This window comes from Tursiops truncatus, chromosome 13 (assembly GCF_011762595.2).
Source record: "Tursiops truncatus isolate mTurTru1 chromosome 13, mTurTru1.mat.Y, whole genome shotgun sequence".
Classification (NCBI taxonomy): Eukaryota; Metazoa; Chordata; class Mammalia; order Artiodactyla; family Delphinidae; genus Tursiops; species Tursiops truncatus.
The window spans coordinates 72602736-72624379 of NC_047046.1; the positions used below are offsets into that span (position 1 = coordinate 72602736).

The following is a 21644-nucleotide window of genomic DNA, read 5'->3' on the forward strand; positions in this document are numbered from 1 at the left end:
CAAGAACGCTTCACCGTCCTCCCTGTCCAGGTATCTGTCCTTTTGTTACTTACTCTTCTTGGATACTTTGGGTGTGGAGTTTCTGCTTCAATCTTCTTTTTACTTCCTATAATTTACTATTTTCCTTTAGAACCATGTTGTGAAATAAACAACCAACTGTGAAAAGTAACCGGGGGGTGGGGGTGGGGGTGGATATCGCACCTTCTCTGCACTTGGGCTATCGACTTTGAATCTTTCATCCACCAGATAGTAGAATCTTCATGAATCTCTGCAAACTGGCAGCTTAATTTAACATTTCCAGAGTGGTCGGGGAACATCTCAGCCTGGATCTTTTTCAGTAATACTGGAGCTGGAAACAAGAAACTTGTAGGTCAGTGTTCTTATAAGAATTGCAGAGAGCCTTAGGGTGGGCAAGAGACTTTCCCATTTTATCACATTTAATTCTCACTACAATCCCAAGAGACAGGGATAATAATCATTACCCTCCGTTTGGTGGGTGAGGGAATCTGGTGTCTGAGGGGAGACGGTACTTTCCTCAACAGATAGAAAATGAACAAGTCAGTAACAGGAAACTCCCACTTTTCATCACTTAAAATTCCTGAGTGAGGTCTGCAATGCACGAAGTGAAACAGAACTTGAAACTTTAAAAAAATTGACGGGAGGGATGGGGGTTGTAGATACCGAGTCTATAGGACCTGGGCCAAATAAAGATGCTTTTAGATGACTACCAGATGATCCAGGTCAAAAGTAAAGCTGGGGGTTAGGAAGTGGAATAAAATCTGGACTAGCCGAGTGATGTGGCTAAGCCCCCAGGTGTAAAAGGCAACAACAGTAAGTCCTTTGCTGAAGAATATTCATCCATCTCTCCCCTTGATCACAGTTATCTTTGCAGAAAGATATCGGACATCACTGCAATCCATTAGGAGATCAATTTCATTAGCGAAAGAGAACTGTCTCCTTGAATGAAATAGGAGCAATACACAATTCCCAGGGGTTAGGCTGAGCTCTTTTTAAATAAGGGACGAGAGGGTGGCACACCAGGTAAACGTGTAATTACTCAGGGCAGCCACTGGGCGGCAGCCTAGACAAGAGGAGGATGGCTGACACAGCCAGGTGGTCAGAATAATTTGGCAGGTAGAGGTTACTGGAAACGTGGTGTTGGTCTATTTCACACTGAGTTTCAAAATTACACAGCTTTGGTAACAAAATGTTATAGAATCCACAGGCAAGCCCAAAGTCATCAATACCGATGCTTTGTGGGCTCTGCTGCCTCAGATGCCACTACTGTGAAATCGTTCATGTGTTAAATGTGCCTCCCGTCTCTTGGCAACAGACTTGGCTTGGATATCAGTGCGTATTGACAAGCTTGTTTTCTTCCCAGGAAGTAATAATGGGGCGCTTGGGTAACAAATGCTTGCATTAGAGAGTAGCTCAGGGTACTAACAACATTATGGGAGAAAGATTAAATATACCAAGTCCTTACTGCCGGCAAAACTCATTTCACTTCATCTGGCCCTACCTAGCTACCGGTGCTAGGTGCTCTGGCCCACGGTGTCAAGCTCTTTCTCTAGAGTCTTGACCAAGCCCACTGCCCCACCTGGGACATATTTCCTCAAGGGCCCTTCCTGGGTGATTTGCTGACACCTAAGAGTTCCTAAGGCTGCCAACCCTGTCCACAACCCGTTGTAAGTTCTGAAGACAAAACTGGGGGAGGGGAATTCAGGGAAAGGCATAAAATGGGCAGAGCTAAATGAGGGTCTAGGATAGGAAGCTGGCTTGGTCAGGAGGCCTCAGGGCTTTGGGAAAGGTCACCTGTCCGTGTGGGATGGAGGGAAAAAACAAAACAAAACAGAGGGAGCTAAAATGAGGCTCGAGAGGGAAGCTAGGTTTCTCTGCGGTGTATATTTTGCCCAAGTGTTGAGGGCAAAGGATAGAGAAGTCCCCTGTGACTATAAAGCTTTGCTTGTACTAAGCTTTGAATGTGGAAAAAAAGTTTACTCAAGTTCTATTTCTTTCAGAGTTATCCAAGTCATCCCTAACATCCCAACACACACACACGCCTAACTCCTCCCCACCCCACCCCTAGAAGGCTGTGCTCCCTGTGGCCGCAGCCCTTCATGCCTGGAGAGGCAGCTCCGGAGATCAAATCCTCCAACGGCACCTGGATGGTCCTTTCTCCCACGGAAACAGACAAGAATTCCAAATTAAGATTTTTTTCCTCTGGGCTGAAACCACTTGAGATCTCTTGAAAACATGGTTTCGTTCTCTCTAAATATGTTTTAAAACTCGGAAAGCAGTTTCGTGTTTGATCTTTTCAGCAGCAGGGGCTGTGGGCCCGTTTGCTGAGGTCTGGGAACACAGTAAGCACTGGGGTAAGAGGAAAAGCCTCTCCCCCGGGGTTAAGGAGGGCCGCAGCGCTCTGCTCCAGCTCAGGCAGGCACGTTACCTGGCTGCAATCTCTTCTGACTTCTGCCAGGTTTCATGGGAAGGGAAAGAGCTCAGGAAGAAGAGGCTGAAATCTGGGTGATGGGACGGAGTTTGGCATTGACTCGGTTCCCCAGGCGAAGCAGAATTGACTGCAGTTACCGGGGCTCTGAGCCTCAAGTGGTCTGAAACCTGGAACAGAGACCCGGGGGGGACTTCCGGCTCAAAGGGGAGGGCAAGTTGGAAAGAAACTTTATACTCAAATTTGGAAGAAAACCCAACATCCAATCAGCCACTTCAAATGAAAAAAAAAAAAAAGATTAAAAGGAGACTGCTGGACTGTACCTAAATGTTTTTCTGTCTATTTAATTACACTAATTAGCTACACTGATTAATGCTTCTGTTTCTTTTAAAGATTTTTTTGAAGGATAATTAAACAGAAAGGCGTAGTAATCACGCTCCCTCAGTTAAGCATACCTACAAGGCAGCCTATATCAGTGGTCCTCCCAGCACATCACCCAAGAACTCGTTAGAAATGCACTTTCTCCGGAATCAGGAACTCTGGGGTTGCGCCCAGCAACCTGTCTTAACAAGTCCTCTAGGGGATCCTGAGGCCGCTCAAGTTTGAGACCCAAGGGCCTACATGCCAGGCCACTGGTCACAGCCATAGCATCCGACGCCTCCCAGTGGACACGCACCTTAACTGCAAGGGCTCAGGAGGACACACGGACTTGACATCAGGTCAACAAACCCAAACGTTAACAATGATAGGAAGCAACACAGCCTCACCTGTCCCTTCGCTTTTGCAAGGTGGTCTTTTGGAGTCTTTTTTCTCATCTGTGCGTGATACCGATGTTTCGAGTTCAGGACTCTTTTTAAGAAAGATCGAGTTCTTTCTGGCGTTTTCTTTCTCTTCCAATCTCAGCCTCAGGGTGGCCACCCTGGACAGAATTTTCTTCTTTACTCCCTCAGCTATGTGTCCACTCCCTGAGGTTTCTTGCTTCCCCTTGACCTCCTCTGACCCAGTCACTGCTGGAGGGACCCTGGGGAGGCAGCCAGCTTGGGCCACCACAGGGAGGACCTTCTCCTCCCTTGACATTTTCCCACGGCCAAGGGTGGAGCCCTGCTGGCAGGGGTCCTGCAGCATCTTAGGAACTTTCTTTGATGCACATTCTCTGGACATGAGTGTTGCTGCTGGGGAGCCAGATGTGCTTGTGGGTTTGGTTTCCCCAACTGGGGGCTCCTCTATTTTATGTTCCTCAATTTTGTGGCTTCTTGAAAAGCCTGTGATGCTTTCCTCAAGAGATGAAGTAAAAAGCCCCCAAGTGAGACCACTAGAAGGGGGCACATGTTTCCCACACTCACTCTCAATAGCTCCCCTTTCCTTTAAGTCAGAAAACGCACATTGATGGTTTCTGGGCTCCACTAAATCGTTCTCAGGGAGGTCATGACTTTGACTTGTGGAGCCGTGAGTATCAACTCCAGAGGCGGGAGTCATTCTTGCAAGACCGCTAGAAAGAGGTAAAGTGGGGGAAACGAATTCTGCTTTGTTATTTTTACTTTGTTCAGCCTCCGCTAAGCGCCTCTCACTGCCTTCTCGTATTTGGCTTCTGCTGCGTCCCGTTGGAGTCGTTTCCCCGCCTTTGACAGGACCCGGGACAGGCAAAATGGCAGACCGTACGTCCCCCTTCGCTCCGTCACGTTGGCTTTGTCTCGCCCCCTCTCCCCCACTGTGCCCTTGGTCTCGGCTGACGGTGTTTTCTCTTGGAATGGCTTCCCCACTTTGCTGGGGGCACGGAACTTGAAAGATGGATGGTTGGACCTCTACTCTCTGGCCCAAGTTTCCATCATTCAATTTACTCTCCACTCTGACGGCCCCCAGCGTGGATTCAGAAGGCTCTGGTGTTTCCACCCTGGCCCACTCCACACTTGTTTCATCAGTGGGATCCACAGAGGACTCTAAGATTTCAGGGCAGGTCAGGAACTGTTTAAAGAAGGAAGGGCGATCCATCTTGAGTTGGCTTTCCTCTTGGTTTTGACTTACACTCTTAACATTTTCCTTCTGTTTCCTTCCAGTTCTGGAAGCCTCTGATAGCAAGTCTGTGACACATAATTCTTTTTCATCTACAGGGTCCACAGAGGACTCCAGGAGTCTGGGTTGGCTCAAACACTGGGAGGAAAGACAACTCCAGTTTGCATGGCCAGCTAGGTCTTCACCTTTGTGGATTTCTCCGTTATTAGCAATTGCTGAGCCGGACTCAGCCTGAGGACTGCAGGCTGATGCTGTCTCAGAGGGGTCCAGTTCAGGCACGGCAGCATCAGTCTTTAGAACGTCAGATACAGCCCAGACCCTACCAGGGATGAGACCAGGTTCTGACTCCTTGCACTTAGAATCTGTCAGTTGTCTTGGTGGCCAGGTTTCTGAAATGGAAGCCTCTAGAGTTATAATCTTCACTCGTTTACCTGCTTCCCAATATCCTGGACCGCTCTCTTTAGGCTCCCCCAGAAGGGTATTAGAGGGAGACGGAACATTACTCAGAGCCTGGCTATCATCTTCCGTTATAGATTCAGCCACCATGGGCACACGAGTCCCCAAGCCCGAGCTCTGTTCCCTTCCCTCCCTGGAGTTGGCCGATGAGTGGTCCGAGAGTACCAGGTTTATTTCCCCTGGTACAGCAGACGTCATGGGCAAGCTTTCTTGGAAATTTTCGTCAAGAGAACCCTGCTGGACACTCTGTGTTGTTTCACTTCCTTTTTCTTGGAAATTCTCTTCAAGGCTCCTGGTGTCTGCTCTGCCCACGTTCTGGTTCTTTCCAGACTGGTTATCAATCTGAAGAAGGGAATTGCTACAGAAATCCTCTCCCTCTGGGAGCTGAGGAACGTGGGCGTGGATTCCTGGTCCACTGGGAGCCACGCACGCTAGCCCTTTTGAAGATGCAGTTGTAGAACCATTTAAAATATGACCCAATTGTGCGTTGGAAGGAAGTTGAGAAAAATTGTCATCTGGTGCCCGAGTTGAGCTCTCATCAGGGCCACCTACATGGCTGTTCCCAGCAACTGAAACAGGGAGGTATTTGGGTGGTTGGCCTTTGGTGGCAATGGTAACAGTGGATGTGTCCCCACTCTCCCCAGTCACCTCAAAACACTCAAGATTAGCAATTAATGTTGTTGGCTTCTCCTGAGGAAACTTCGCTGTTGAACTATGACTGGCTGGTGTGTCTGCAGTGACCGGGGCACTGGAGCTAGAGCTCTCGTCACCACCTTCTTTAGACCATTCCAAAGAGTCATTCTCAGAAGACAGAGGCTGTCTTTCCTCGAGCCCACCTGAGTGACTGGGGCTCAGCCCCCCCTGACCAGCCTTTACCATGGAGGCCAACATGGAGGTGGAACCCTCCACCTTGCAGAGATTTTCCCCAGTGGCACCTTTACTGGCTTTCTGTGAAATGTTCCAGATGAGAGCACTGATAAAAAGAGGGAACACTGCAGAGGTTCTCTCATTGCTGCTTCCGTATGTAGACTGTGCAGGCTCAGAACCTTGTGTCTGAGAAAGAATATCCAGTGCCTTGTCATCAGAAGAACACAGATCAGATGCTTTGCTTTGACCTGCCAGCTCGAAGTCCACGGAGCAAATTTCTTGAGGCAAATATTTACCAGCTGGGGCTCCAACAGGAGAGCTCACAGTATCACACGCTTCTTGGTCACCTGCTTCAGGACGGCCTAGCACACACGCTGTTACTCTGTCTCTTGGCCCAGCACACGCAGTTTCCAAGGTGGGGACGGTACGTACAAATTCAGGGGAAGCAAGAGAGGGAGCCCGGGGCTCTCCGGGGTCAGCGCTGTTCTCCTGGGGGAGACGCGCCGACGGCTCACAGCGGGGCATATTTTCACTATTGGCTTCTGGGATGCTCAGCTCACACCCTAGGTCTCCCCAGGGACATCCAGGTGTGCTGTCTTCTCCATCTTGGTTGTCTTCGTGCCGTGGGCCTTGGGTACACCTTTCTACCTCCAGGTGTTGGGCCAATGACGCATTTTTTGTGTCGATGCCTCCTAAATTGGAGAAGGAATCTATTGTGGTCATAGTAAATGCGGACTCCTCCCCAGTAGGCTCTGAGAAAGCTGGCATTCGGCTGAGAGAGATTTGCTCCCTGACTGTTTCCTGAATTTGCACCTAGAAGATGAAAAGTGATATTAGTAGAATTGTTCCTGGGAGATCCCACAACAGGGCATAACTGCAATCCCAAGAGTGTTAATCCTTGATGACTATAATCTCAGACAATGAGAAGGAATGATTGAGATCTAAACACGAATCCCCAAACTCTAGCTATTAGAGACATCCTGAAGAAAAGTTTAAGCAACTGTATGTTCCAGGGGGTCTTGGTCAAATTCCCCATTAAAAGCAAAAGGCCTCCTGACAATCATGTAATGACTTCTTGCCCATCTCGCAGGAAAAAAAGATGGAATTACACGTTAAATTACATGTTAACTTCTTTGACCGTCACAAGAGCTTGTGAATCTTTTCAAAAGGAAATTTCACATAACCATAACAAAATATGCAGTGCTGGGCTTCCCTGGTGGCGCAGTGGTTGAGAGCCCGCCTGCCGATGCAGGGGACACGGGTTCGTGCCCCGGTCCGGGAAGATCCCACATGCCGCGGAGCGGCTGGGCCCGTGAGCCATGGCCGCTGAGCCTGCGCGTCCGGAGCCTGTGCTCCGCAACGGGAGAGGCCACAACAGTGAGAGGCCCGCGTACCGCAAAAAAAAAAAAAATGCAGTGCTTGTAAAGCAGCAATGAGCACACTTTGTCCCCCGAGGCGGCCATCTTGCGGGTTAATTACTAAAGAGGCATGTCTTTTGAACCCACCTCTAATGAAGTAATGGAGTTGTGATTGGCCTTCAGCACTGCCAATCATTTCCGCCCCAGGAAGGTTATAAAATCTTGACGTGCCTCACCCACTTTAAGACAGATGCCCTGCGGCAGGCAAACCATATCCACAAGACGTAGGGGGTTCAGGACTTCTTGGGTTTTGGGGAAGAGATATACAGACAGGGGAAGAGAAAGTGAGGAAAGGGGGAGGACAGAATAAATCTCACTTTCCGAGGAGTGAACCCATCATGGTACTATATCTGACTGTCCTGCGACACTGGGTATTGTTCAAAGAAGTAAACTCAGTCTAAATTCTTGCCTCTTGAAACTTTTAGCTCATTGATTATTTCGAAACATATCAGAATTATGCCCAGCCAAGGAGAAGGGACTCGCTAATCTGGGGCAAGCACCTCCTTCTTTGCCCCCAGGACTCCTGCTTTGAAGCAGCCCCGTTCAAATGCGCGGGAATCGGGAATCGATGACTGGGCTTACAGAGGGGAGGAGAGTCTCTCCCCCAGCGCACGACAACGTAGAGCTGAAATACACGTAGCTCCAGGGTCCTGATGCTTATTCCCATCAATCACGTGTGAAAATCAGTCAATCCCTTTACACACCGTCAGTAGGAAACAGGACAACAGTGTACCACTCCTGTTTTCCACACTCCCCAAGGCTGCCTGCAGCCAACGATTCACGTCTCCTTTTCTCCTGCAAGGTACCCTGATGTTCATTTAACTCATCTGGTTGACATAAAAGTGCTGAATAAGAAATTTAGTTTCCTGTGCTATAAATTCCATGAGTGCTAGGACCATTCATCAATTCAAATATTTACTGAATACCTCAAACGTGCTAGACAGTATCCCAGGGGATGGGATACAATACAGGCAAAATGCCCATCTGCAGGGAGCTCCCATTCTAGGCTGTTTAAGGCCCAGTACAGTGGTTGGCACCTAGCAGGGGCTCCATAAACACTTCTTGAAAGAATCAGTAAATGAATGAACACCACGCATGAGTCAGATCTACTCAACTTCACCCATTAAACCTCTAAATTTGAAAGGGTTTGAGCTTTCATCTGCTTCTGTCTTCGGGACAACTCTCTTTTAAGAGACTTCTAGCCACAAGCAGAGCACTACTGGTTCACATCCTGTGTTTCTAAAGGAACTCTATATATTTTTTTCCATCATATGAAAATGGAAGAGGGAAAAGAAATATCTGGTAAATAAGTTTTGTTTTTGTTTTTTTAAGTGTCCAGGACTTTAATGTGTTCATGGTTTCCCCTCTATACCTGAACATCTATAACGTGTAGAGAATGTTCTTTTCGTTTGCTAATTTGGGTTTTTTGTTTTGTTTTTTTGAGCTATAGCACAAATCTACTGAACTATTAAAAGCATAGAAAGCATAGGGCTTCCCTGGTGGCGCAGTGGTTGAGAGTCCGCCAGCCGATGCAGGAGACATGGGTTCGTGCCGCGGAGCGGCTGGGCCCGTGGGCCATGGCCACTGAGCCTGCGCGTCCGGAGCCTGTGCGTCCGGAGCCTGTGCTCCGCAACGGGAGAGGCCACAACAGTGAGAGGCCCGCATACCGCAAAAAAAAATCATAAAAGCATAGAAAGCATGGGTAGCTTCCTGGTCATGATTTGAGAGGTGTAGGGAGATTATCTGATCAAAAACACCAGGACCCTCTCCTGAGCCTTCCTCCCTGCCTGAGCTTCCGTCAGCCCTTTAAGATCTTGTCATCATCACAACATCAGTGCCCGACATTTAAGGACTAGCTGCCACGTGTAGAATTCTCTGCCAGGTACTGGACAATTTTTTCCAAAGGGCTCCAGTCAAAAAGCCACTGTGTTACTAACTGGGACGCTACCCACCCATTATTGCTAACTAGCGTATCAGAGTTGTAGGCTGATACACCTGGAGAGGATGAAACACAGGAGAAGTAAGCTTTGATTAGGGTGGTTTGGTCATTGGGATATATCATAACCATGGTGTATCATGCCTTGACTTACAGGAGAGTCCTGCTCCTACTAAGGTAGACTGATTCCTCCCCTCTCTACCTTTTAAACTAAAATCCTACTTTAAAATAGCCTGGTGAAGCTCCACACATAAAGAAATATGGCGAATCCTTGACCATGTAAAATTCATCCACTTGAGTATTTACTGAGCACCTACTATATACCAAGCTGTTCTAAGGACTGGAGAAGCATCAGTGAACATAGAAGACTGCTGGCCTTTTGGAAGTTAGGTTCAAGCACGCAGCCATACAAATCGGTTCACTGCTGCTGTGAAACTCCATAAAATGTGATCGTAACCAATGGACGTTCTCAAAGCAGAGCTTTTCACAGTCCAGTGCATACTTGCTGAGGCTCACAGCATTGGTTCCAAGGGCAGCCTCCTCGGAGGCCAACTCAGAGAAAGGGAAACCACAGGCTCACACCTTTCAAATGAGTCAGACCTTTCTTTCAGCGGGAGATCTCTTAGTTAAGTCATTATGAAAGAACTCCAGCAAACGATTCTCCTGCTGCTCAGCTATTCTCATCACGGAGTGAGTGGTGAGACTCAGGTGCTTTTGTTATGTAGGAAAATTATCCTTATTCAGGTGAGGGGGAGGAGAGTTTAGGGCTCTTGTCGGAAACCCATCGTGGTGTGTGGACTCAGGACTGGCCGCCTGGGCTTCAGCTTAATCACGTATTGCATTCGTGACCCCATGTAACCTCTTTTTGTTTTTTTTTTTTTCTTTTTTTTTGCAGTATGCGGGCCTCTCAGTGTTGTGGCCTCTCCCATTGTGGAGCACAGGCTCCGGACGCGCAGGCTCAGCGGCCACGGCTCACGGGCCCAGCCGCTCCGCGGCATGTGGGATCCCCCTGGACCGGGGCACGAACCCGTGTCCCCTCCATCGGCAGGCGGACTTTCAACCACTGCGCCACCAGGGAAGCCCTCCATGTAACCTCTTTAGCCTCTCTGACCCTCCGTCTCTTCCTCTAAGGCTAACCACACGCACGTCAGCACTATCCTGTCGAGTGCCTGGCACTCGCTGACATTTGTTTCCCTTGTTCTGTGAGCCCCGCACTGCAGGGATCTTATCCATCAGGTGGAAGAGAAGGAATCAGTGGTGACCTTCCTTTTACTCCTGGAGCAGGACTGTTTGTTAAATTCCATCCATTTGGCCATTAGCACAACTTGTCAAGAACTGCTGTTTATCTTCCCCCCCACACACATCTTGTCTCTTCAGCTGGATTATAAGCCATCTGAGAAGAGGGATCTTATCTCATACCACCTTCTATTGTTAGTCACTGAAATTAGTGTCATGCACTTCGTGGCATCCAGGACACTCTCTCTAATGATGAAGATAACCCTGCACATCATGGGGTGGGTGAAGAGACAACACACCTTCCATGGGATCCACTGGAGACACAATTAGGGGCAGAATTTCTTGGAAAGGCTAACAGATGGAAACAATGTGGTTGTAAAATCAGGCATGTTGGATAGAGGAGGGGTTGGAGACGGTTGTGCAAGCAGAGTTAAGTTTCAAGCTTCACGCTGCTTTCAAAACCAGGTTTGGAAGTGTTACTCTTTGGTCTACCCCTCCCGCTGCTGGTACTCATTCATGTTTATTCACTCAGTAATAGAGTCCTTACTATGTGCTAAGGTTCTAAAAAAATTCAGCAAAGAATAACAAGTCCTGCCCTCAGAGCTAGTGAGGAAGCTGATAAAGAAGCAGTCGTGGGCTTCCCTGGTGGTGCAGTGGTTGAGGGTCCGCGTGCCGATGCAGGGGACACGGGTTCGTGCCCCGGTCCGGGAAGATCCCACATGCCGCGGAGCGGCTGGGCCCGTGAGCCATGGCTGCTGAGCCTGCGCGTCCGGAGCCTGTGCTCCACAATGGGAGAGGCCACAGCAGTGAGAGGCCCGCGTACCGCAAAAAAAAAAAAAAAAAAAAAAAAAAAAATCCCTGCAGTGCAAAAAGCAGAGGGTGCTCTCTTAGGTATCAGTTCTTAGATAATTCTCGGACAGTCCAGTGCGGTCTCAGGAGACCTCTCTACTGATGAGAGCGCGCAGGTGTGGCAGACGTTGCTGATCCTCGACCCCCTCCTCCCTTGCCACCTCCAACCAGAGGAGGTTGGAAAACCACGTATGCTCGCAGCCTCCTGCATAGCCATTAGTCAGTTCTGGCTAATGATGTAAGGGGAATTCCACTAGGGAGCTTCCGGAGAAGCTTTGCTTTCCTTATATAGAAGGCACAGACACGGTAGGTACCTTGCCTAACCCCTTCCTGCTTCCTGTGACGAACTTGTGATGCCTGGTGCTGCAGCAATCAACTTGCAGTCACAAGGCAACCAGCACGAGAATGAAAAGCCCACTACAGCTGGTGGAGCAGAAAGGATGGACTTGGGAGCTGGTAGGTATCCTCAAGCCACTGGATCAACACCGAGGGCCTTCTACCCCTAGACTTCTTGTGAAGGGAACAACAAAAGTCCATGTTTGAGGCCGCTGGTAGTTGGTTATTCTGTTAACAGCATCTAAAAGCTTTCCTACTGGATGCTAGAGGGAAGGATATGGCTGAAGGGTGAAGGAAAGGGCACATGAGATTCACCTGGAGCCCTTCGACAGGCAGGGATCAGCGTGAAGGACAGTGTCACAAAGGGCACCGGGTGTGGCTCCTGGACAGAGTGCTGGGGAGCTGGTCAAAATGACAAGGGATCGATAGGGCCTGGGGCAAGGTGAACGTGAAGTAGAAGGTGGGCAGTGGGAGGATGGGGAAATGTGAAAAGATGGATCAAAGGAGAGGCCATGGTTCTAAAGGCCACATTCAACCGCCCAGAGCCAGGAGAGGTAAGCCCGTCAGCTCCTGGCTTCAGCTGGGCAGTCCTGCCATAGACTGCCATGTCCTCCCGTGGGACAATTTAACTCCTGTTTCTTTTTAGATGTTCCTTATCTGGACTCGATGCAAATAGCACCATGTCCCTCAATGGTTATCTATACATCAGTCTCCCCCTGGGGTTCCAGGAATCTTTAAATGGGAGTTCCCCCACTCCCCAGCCAGCCTGGGCTGGCTGCAGCCTCGCCCACTGGCTAACCTTTCCTAAGTGTCTGCTGAGCCCTCACTATGGGGCACAGCGTCATTTGTCATTCGATAGAGCAAATCCATACCACCTGGGGCTGGGAAACTGAAAATAGCCTGGTCTCCAGCCAAGGAAAGCTTAAAGGCAAACTAGAACATTTCAAGAACTTGAGTTTATTTTTAGGAGTTGCTGGGATGCCCAGAAAGGAGCTTCACTGAAGGCTTTGAATGTTAAAAGAACACAAAGTGGACACACGTCTAAAGTCCCCAATCCTGGGAATTCCCTGGCAGTCCAGCGGTTAGGACTCTGCGCTTTCACTGCCGAGGGCACGGGTTCGATCCCTGGTTGGGGAACTAAGATCCCACAAGCAGCGTGGCACAGCCAAAAAAAAAAAAAAAAATCCCCAAACCCTGAAACCCCCTCCTCACTTGACCAACCCTTCTTCATTCAAGACCCTCCTGGGAGGCATGAAATCTTCAGCCGGCTGGGGTTATAATCCTGCCTGATTTCCTGGGAAAGAAAGAGTTTGTAAAACACCAATTTGATTTCTTGGGAGAGGACTGGGTTTCCATGATGAACACCATTTCCTAGAGCTAAGGGGCTCCGTGCACCAGCGCAATCTTTGCCTGGTAACATGGTGAGCCAGAGTCCCAGAGCCCAAGCCAGAAGCTTGTGTTTTTGTGCCTCTCAGGTGATGTAAGTCTCAGCACCACTACTAGTGATAATCACCAAGCCCTGTGTAGCCCTTAACACCCAGCAGGCACTGCTCTAAGCGCTTTACAGGCGTTAATACGGTTAATGTTTGCAAAATGGTATAGACATGTATGACTTTGGGACTTAGGGTTGTGTAATGTTAAAGAGAAATACCAGCTATTCTAACACATAAGACCATTTCATGGTAAACTCCCAAGTACAGTGGTCCACAAAAGCAACTGTCTTCCTCTCCCATATGGGCATCTTTGTTTTCCTGCATCTGAGAGTTTGCTGGGCGATGAGAGGAGAGCCTTGATTTCCACATATGCAACTAGGAGCTATGCCAACATAAGAAAAGTGGAATTGGGAAGGCTAATGATTTTTCTTGAATACCACCATGCATTTCTGAGCACTCTTCGTGTTTCTTGCTATGTCCCAAACAGACTGGCACTTGGATGACGAGGTGAAAGGCAAGTGGAGCAGGGTGATGGATGGAGCAGGGGGCCTCAGAAAAGCCAGGTGTTTATCCTGGATGCACTGCCTCATGGGAAATGGCTTTGGTGAAGTCACTGGATCTGAGGCTGTTTCTTCCACAGTAAAATGAGGGTTGGAGAGTACCTCTTGGCCCTCGCTAGCTTTGGTGTTCTATGACCTGCTGCCATGGAAACAATACAAACATTGAAGTGAGGCTTAAACCTCACCTTCCACTTAGAGCAGCTTTTAACTCCTAAGGCTTCTAGATCTACCTCGACTACCTATGAGGGTTGTTAGGGGAAAGGACACATATGTAGAGTGATTCAGGACAAGCCAGTGGCGGCCCCAGGGAGGATCAGGAAAGAGACAGAGTGGGCTGGAGAACGCTCCCCGATTCCTAGCTCGTCTCTCCTCTATGTACTAAGTGCCCCATCTTTTGAGTGGGCTGCACTGTGTCCGCATATGGGCCCTGAATTGATCCTGCAGCGTTCTAGAGGCCCACAGACCTAGTACATGGCAATGAAAACCGTCACGGCCACACGAGGGAAGACCAGCAGCCGGCAGCCTCTAAATGTGCTAAATCCTTTCTGGCGTTGAGAAAAGTTATGGCTTCGTTCACCCAGAAAGTCTCGTTTTCCCCACAGTCTTTCAAAGAATCAGGAGCTTCCAGACCCGCTTGAGCCCCTTGATTCCCTCCTCCAGGCCCCTGAGGCCACGGAGGGAATCCCAGCTGCGGGTTCTGAGCTAGGAACATACCCAGCTGTGGCATTATTCCCACAGACCAAACTTCTCTGCAGATTTCGGACTAGGTAACAAGGAGGGGCGGGGGAGGGGTGGTGTTAAACCTTAGGTTCCAGAAGAACATTCGCAAAAATCCGTCTCCCTTTACAGTTTCTAGAATGTGTGAGCAAAACCAAAACCTAGTAGCAGTTACCGTACTACCCTGACAATAATACATGGTACAGCGCCAGTTCTTGTAAACTTTAGAAACAGGAAATACTTGTCATGGTTACTATACTACTTGCCTATTCAGCGAGGCTTCAAAGTGTACAGGGGTGATGCTACTTGGCACTTGGAACAGCTGAACATGAGCATAGAGCAGGTTGCCTGTCCTGGACGGCCATTACCAAAAATGAAAAAATGTAGGACTGGGGCTTGAAGAGTCCCTTATAGGCCATGTACTTCAAGTAAGCAGCAGGACAGCTACAGGTCCTTAGGTTAGGCTTCTGGTTAAACAGAAAATATCCCCCAAAAGAGCACAGTTCTAGGAGGGCAGCCGGCAGTTACCCAGCCGGCTGTAACAGTTACCCGATTAGAATCAGAGACAGCTTCTTCAACAGGAGAAGCAAAGTTCCCTGGACAGTGAGATCCATGAGGGGAGGACAGGGTTAGTCTTACTCATCGTGGTGCAAGGCACATAGTAGGTGCTCAAAAATAGGTCAAAGGAGTGGACATCCAACCAGTCTGTTCTTGGTCCCGTGTCCCTTTGCCGACAGAGGCAGGGAGGGTTTGTCCATCCCTTCAGAGTCTGGTTCTCGTCTAATTCTATCGAGACATTGATCTTCTACCCGCTAACCTGCCCGAGGGTCCTGTGCTTTGGTTAATATGTACTTGCCGCTAAACTAACTCTTCTTCACCGCTAATGACTTGGTGCTGTGTTGGCCTCAATCTTTAGATTGAAATGGAAGCCACCTGTTCTCTTTTGAGAAGAAGTGTCTCTTATTTCATCTATGAGAAAATGAGGTTCCCAATACAATCCCCAAAGGAGACATCAGCATGGTTGTACCATGGACACCAGGCACTGAAAATGGGGGGAACAGGGTTGTGAATTTACAACATGCAACCAAAGGGTTAAGTTTAAACACCTGTACTTTAAAGATGAAGGCAGTCAGAGGCAAGGTGGGAATGGGGAGGGCCAGGTGCAGATTAGAAATTCAGGAACCTCTTTTGATGGAGCCGTCAGAAATCAACTTTCCCCTTGTAGATAGAAAAAGAATGATTCACCAAGAAGCTTCTGGAGGGCTTACCTGGTGGCGCAGTGGTTGAGAGTCCGCCTCCCGATGCAGGGGACACGGGTTCGTGCCCGGGTCCGGGAAGATCCCACATGTCGCGGAGCGGCTGGGCCCGTGAGCCATGGCCGCCGAGCCTGCGCGTCCGGAGCCTGTGCTCCGTCCGCAACGGGAGAGGCCACAGCAGTGAGAGGCCCGCGTACCGGGGGGGGGGGGGGGGGGAGAAGCTTCTGGAAAGCTGAAGTTATTGGGGGAAAGACTTTAAAAACAAAGAAAATGTCTAGGACTCACTGATTTGGAGCTAGAAAGCAAAAATATACTGAGCTGGTATTTGTACTTGTGGTGAAGATTCACACATAGGCCTTCGTGTGCGCGTGAGCAAACGCATTCCCTTCATGCTTTTTCTCTGGCACTGATCGTGTCTTCCTCATAAGCCCCCAGTCATGTAGCGGTTTGGGGGATGAGTGGAGAACAGTTCTCTCTAAGCTGCCTCTGGTAGGTGGGTGGGGACTGGCTAGGCCCCGTGTCCCAGAAGGGAAGCAGGGAAACAGCTCCCGTCCTCACGGTTTCCCTCGGTTTGTTCTAACCCAACCCCGAGGTTAGAAGAACTCGAGTTGGGATTACGTGCCCCCATGAGCCCCGACTCCGTCAGCCCTTTTGTCCCAGCATCTGAGGGCCGGGTCCCCTCGTCCACACCCTCACACACTCCCGATTTCCGATTGTGCAGATAAGACTCTGTTCTAAGAAGAAAGGAACTTAGAAAACTCAGTAAAGCCTGACTTTAAAGATTACTGCCCTGCTTAAATGAAAATAAAGCCAAACACCTGTTTTTTATCTGTTTGCTTTCCTCTGTACAACTCTAATCACCATCCCCATGTCATCCCCAAGGCACCCCCCTCCCCCCAGTCCCGAGATGCTTTGGAAGAAAATTGAGGCATAAGTGGAGAGACAAGAATTTTTTCTGGTAATTCCCTGTACCCACCGTTGGTAACTAGGGCTTTTCCCTAGGACTTCGGAAATAAATTAGTACAAACTGGTTAACTTAACAGAGCACACATTCCCTTAGTTCTGGAGGCCAGAGTCTGGAATCAGGGTGTCCCCTGAAAAGAATCTTTGTCTTTGGACCTCAACTAATGACATCTGCACGGAATCTAATCTTTCTCACGTTCTGAGGTTCCAGGTGCATATGAACTTGGGGGACGCTTTTCAATGCACTACAGCAACCCACTTTTCCCCAGGCTTCCCCTCTAGCCCTCCTTCCCCGCAGCCTGCCATCAACGGAGGATAAAACTCAGTACAACGGGGAGTCCATCCCTTGCCCCTGCTCCGCTCTTGCTATTGAACCAAATTCCCTCGCCCAAAGCCCAAGCAGCCATACACGCCCAGCCCCCAGTTTGTGGAAGTTTCTCCGCGAGGCAGCCTAGCGAGGAGACCGCGGAACAAGCCTCAGAGCTACCCCGCCGGAGGCCAGGGGCTCAGGGTATTTATGAGATTGAAGCAGGGCGGTCTGAGGCACGGGGAGGGTGGGGAAAGGTGATTGGAAATAAGAAAAGGGTGAGACACTTGTTCTCTCCACGTTCAAAAATGGAGGCTCTTCCCACGATCTGAGGGTGGAGTTTTCGGCCCTCTGACGTCAAAAGGTCACTGAGCGGACACTCGCGCATGCCCAGTTGGAGGGTGGGTGGTCCTAACCAGTCTCAACCAGCTCAGCTCCAACTAGACACAGCTGCCTCCAAGTTCCTGGAAAACATCTTATTGTTTATGCTACGTGCCGTTTGGAGGACTTCCCCGGTGGCGCAGTGGTTAAGAATCCGCCTGCTAACGCTAGGCGACCAGGGTTCCAGCCCTGGTCTGCGAAGATCCCCCATGCCACGGAGCAGCTAAGCCCGTGCGCCACAACTACTGAAGCCCACGCACCACAACTACTGAAGCCTGTGTGCCTAGAGCCTGTGCTCTGCAATGAGAATCCCGCGCAACCCAACGAAGAGTAGCCCCTGCTTCCCGCAACTAGAGAAAGCCTGCGCGCAGAAACGAAGACCCAACACACCCAAAAATAAATAAAGTTTTTTAAAAGTGCCGCTTGGAAGTCATGAAAGTCTTTTGTAGCAACAGTGAAAACAACCTTGATTGGTGAAGGCAGGTGAACTGGACTTGACTGATAATTACCCACGGCTTCACCCTCCGGAAGGCTGGTGTTCTAGAGCCCAGCCTTCCAGACCCCGTAATTAGCATCAACCACTTCGGACTGTTCTTGGAGGGACCTATCTGTGCCGGAGCCCCAGGCTCTCCCATCTGTGATGGAGAGGCAGTGACTGGGGAGTCCCATATATTTGTTGCCAGATTTAGACCCTGAACTAGAAATTTAGAAGATGAAGGGGTAAACAGTTTTCATGATGGTTATTTTCCCACCCAACGCTATCAGTTTGATGGTAAATGCGAAAGCACTTGTTTTTAAACCATCACTTTAAAAAAAGGCCCGAAATCGCAAGGCAGTATCAAAATACCTGTGCTGACTCAGAAAGATAATTTTTCAAGCATCAGCAGAAAGGGGAACTTACAGAATTTGCAACTTTACCTCCTGCCCTGCCCCTACGCTCAGCTCTATAAATACAGTGGAGGCCGTAAATTGGAGGGGGTGGGGGAATACGACTTCTCCCCCTTCTGTCTTGCCTCTGTACGTAGATTTAATTCAGTTCGACAAATAATATTGACAGGCACTGTGTTTGTTCTTGGCATTTACAGATGAATTAGACCCAGTGCCTGTCTCCACGTAGCTCACAGAGTGACAGCCCAGCTGGGCTTACAAACAGCTAAAATATACAGTGAATGCTAGCAGAGAGATTAGGAATAAAATGTTATGGGAGAGATTAAGTTTCCTTCAGGGAGAGGAGAAGGGACAAGGGTAGCAGAGAAAGATCCAGAATCTGCTGCCTGTGCATTCACATTTATTGATTCCTTCATTCCTTTATTCAACAGAGAATCGTGGAAAGCTCTGTACGTGCCAGGCCTCACCCTACCTGCTGGGGAAATCCTATCACCAGAAAAGATTCTGTCTTCTTAGAACCTGAATTCTGTGTAAGGAGGTAGACAAAGCCAAGGAGGTCAGAAGATACTCTACAAGGAGAGATGATGGAGGAAACAGCATGAACAAAGGCACTGGGGCATCCAAAGTGCCCATTTATCTGGAATGACTAGGATTTGGGAAGGGTGGGAGCAGGGAGACAGCTGAAGGAGCCCACAGTCTTGTTCTGGAGACTCCTACACATGGCACAGATTTATGCCTATAGCAAGAGGGTCCATCCAAGTTTGACAGGGGCTAGGGAAGTGAGGTTGTCATTGGTCTGAACAAGGGAATGATATTCCCAGATTTAGGTTTCAGGAAGATTGTTGCAGTAACATGAGAGTATCTTAGAAGAGAAAGACAGTGGTCCAAGGAGTCTATTGCGGTGGTCTAGATAAAATTATGAAGACTGGGCTACAGTGGTGGCTGAAGGATGGAGTGTGTTGTGGATGGAATTGTGTCCTCCAAAAAGATATGTTCAAGTTGTAACCCCTGGCACCTGTGTATCTAACCTTATTGGAAAATAGAGTCTTTATAGATGTAATCAAGTTAAGATGAGGTCACACTGGATTTGAATGGATCTCAATCCAATGACTGGTATCTTTATAAGAGGGAAATTTGGACACAGAGACACACAGGGAAAATACCATGTGACCATATAGGCAGAGATTGGAGAGATGCAGCTACAAGGATGGCCAGCAGCCATCAGAAGCCAGGAGAGAGGCATGGAATGGCTTCTCCCTCAGAGAGAGCCTCCAGGAGGAACCAGCCTTGCCAAAACCTTGATCTCAGACCTCTGACCATCAGAACTGTGAGAGAATAAGTTTCTGTTGTTTTAAGCCCCCCAGGGTGACAATTTGTTATGGCAGCTCATGGAAACCAATAGGGAGAGGAAGATTCCGACTCAGGAGACACTGTAGAAGGAAAATTGACAGGATTGGGGGACTGGTTAGATGTAGGGATTGAAGATGAGGAGGACATCAAGGACCATTCTCGGGCTTCCAGCTCAGGGAATTGCGTTATAAGCTCTTGTGGGACTGACACACCTGCTTGCTGGAATACTTGATACACTAAGTAGGTGCTTAATAAATATGCATTAAATAACAAGTGTTGGCAAGGATGTGGAGAAAAGGGAACACTTGTTGGTGGGAATGTAAATTGTTTCAGCCACTATGGAAAACAGTATGAAGGTTCCTCAAAATTTTAAAAATAGAACTACCATAGGATCTAGCTAGTCCATTTCTGGGTGTCCATCTGAAGAAAATGAAAACACTAATTTGCAAAGATACATGCACCCCAATGTTCATAGTAGCATTATTTACAATAGCTAAGATATAAAAGCAGCCTAAGTGTCTATCAACAGATGAATGGATAAAGAAGTGGTTTATACACACACACACACACACACACACACACACACACACACACACACATATATATATAGTGGAATACTACCCAGCCATGAAAAGGAATGAAATATTGCCATTGGCAACAACATGGATGGATCTGGAAGGCATTATGCTTAGTTAAATATGTTAGACAAAGACAGACAAACACTGTATGTTTTCACCTATATGTGGAATCTAAAAAAATAAAACAAATGAACAAATACAACATAACAGAAACAGACTCACAGAAAGAACAAACTAGTGGTTCCCAAAGGAGAGAAGGGTGGGGGGAGAGGCAAAATAGGTGAAGGGGATTAAGAGGCACAAACTACTAGGTATAAAATAAATAAGTTACAAGGATGTAATGTACAGCACAGGAAATAGAGTCAATATCTTATAATAAATTGGTATGGAGTATAATGTATAAAAATATCAATTGACTATGTTGTACACCTGAAACTAAAATAATATTGGGAGTCCACTATACTTCAATAAAATAAATAAATAAATAAACATGAGTTAGCTCAGCTACCATCTTTGGGCTCGAACAGAGCCCCTGTACAACTTAGTTATTTGTGTCGAAATTGTGCAGGGGGGATGGAGATAAGGTGAAGGCAGTGTGCCCGGGGCTGCCAGGAGGAGCAGGGTGGGCGCGGAATCGTGGCGGTGCGTCTGGGGAGGTACACTGGACATCGCAGCGAATGGAGTGTGATGGGCCCCACGGTTCATCTCTCTCTCTCTGTGTCACCACAGGCCACATCCTGACCTCTGCTCCTCCAGCCCCGATGAGAAGACTGACTGCAACATCTCAGACTGCTCCTCTTCCCACCTGGTGTGGGGCTCCCTCCCCTGCAACCTGCCAGGTGTCCCCAGACTCCAGTCCTCTTGAGGATCGTGCCTGGGGTCCTCAGGACCAGTGTCCCTGCCGCCTCCACTGGTCCTTCGGATCAGCGACGGGCCAAGAAGCTTCTCGGCCCCCCTTTTCCCGGAAGTGCGGAGACTCTCCAAGGATCTGGCTGGGGAGGGGCGTGGTTAACTAACCTGCTGCATCCCACATTTGTAGAACGCCAGCTCCACACACGATGCGAGGCCCGCAGTGCGTCATCTCAGCAAGGGACGGGTCAAGAGGATGGGAACTTTGAAGGACCACAGAAAATAGGAGGTTTGAGCTGATCTGAGCCTTTCTGCGGAGAAGATATTCAAAATCTAGGAAGGGGGATGACACCGGAAGCGCCCCAGGAGAAGCCGGCTGCTCCTTTCCCTGTTTCTTCCCTGCCTTCAGGATTCCTGCCCTTGCCCTTCGCGATGAAGGTAACCGAGGAGAGAAACTGGGGCGTAAGGGAGCGTAAGGGGTGGCGGCAATTTGCTCGGGCTCGGGGTCCCCCCTGCTGCTTTGTACCTTTGACTTTCTCTGAGTTCAAATCCATCAGTATCTTTTCAAGCCAATCCTCTGCGTTCCTGGATCCTCTGAAAAGGGCAGCACAGTAACAATTACGAAGGTCAGGTTAGGACATGGAATTAGCGCATTCATCAGCTCAGAACCCTCTCGCCCTCCTTCAATCTCTGTGCTGACACTCCTACCCCATGAGTTCCCTTGCGAGAAGAACCGCCACTCGGAAATCTGAGATGGGGAGATGGAGAGGACGCAGCAAGACCCTGACAGATGTGGGACACTTCTCAC

At 48.9% G+C, this 21644-nt stretch overlaps 1 protein-coding gene across 2 annotated transcripts in view; it reads right to left on the bottom strand.

The window, feature by feature from the left end:
• The window catches only part of ALPK2 (alpha kinase 2), a 125524-nt gene that overhangs the window by 43024 nt on the left and 60856 nt on the right, over positions 1 to 21644 (bottom strand). The window contains exons 2-5 of one of the 2 annotated variants that reach the window (XM_073790778.1): positions 21363 to 21430; positions 21005 to 21147; positions 3214 to 6592; positions 202 to 349 (exon numbers count right to left, since the gene is read on the bottom strand). In XM_073790778.1, coding sequence (XP_073646879.1) covers positions 202 to 349; positions 3214 to 6592; positions 21005 to 21013 — 3536 coding nt within the window. In that variant the 5' untranslated portion in view covers positions 21014 to 21147; positions 21363 to 21430. The remainder of the gene's footprint in view (positions 1 to 201; positions 350 to 3213; positions 6593 to 21004; positions 21148 to 21362; positions 21431 to 21644) is intronic. The other variant, XM_019937127.3, reaches the window with a different exon arrangement.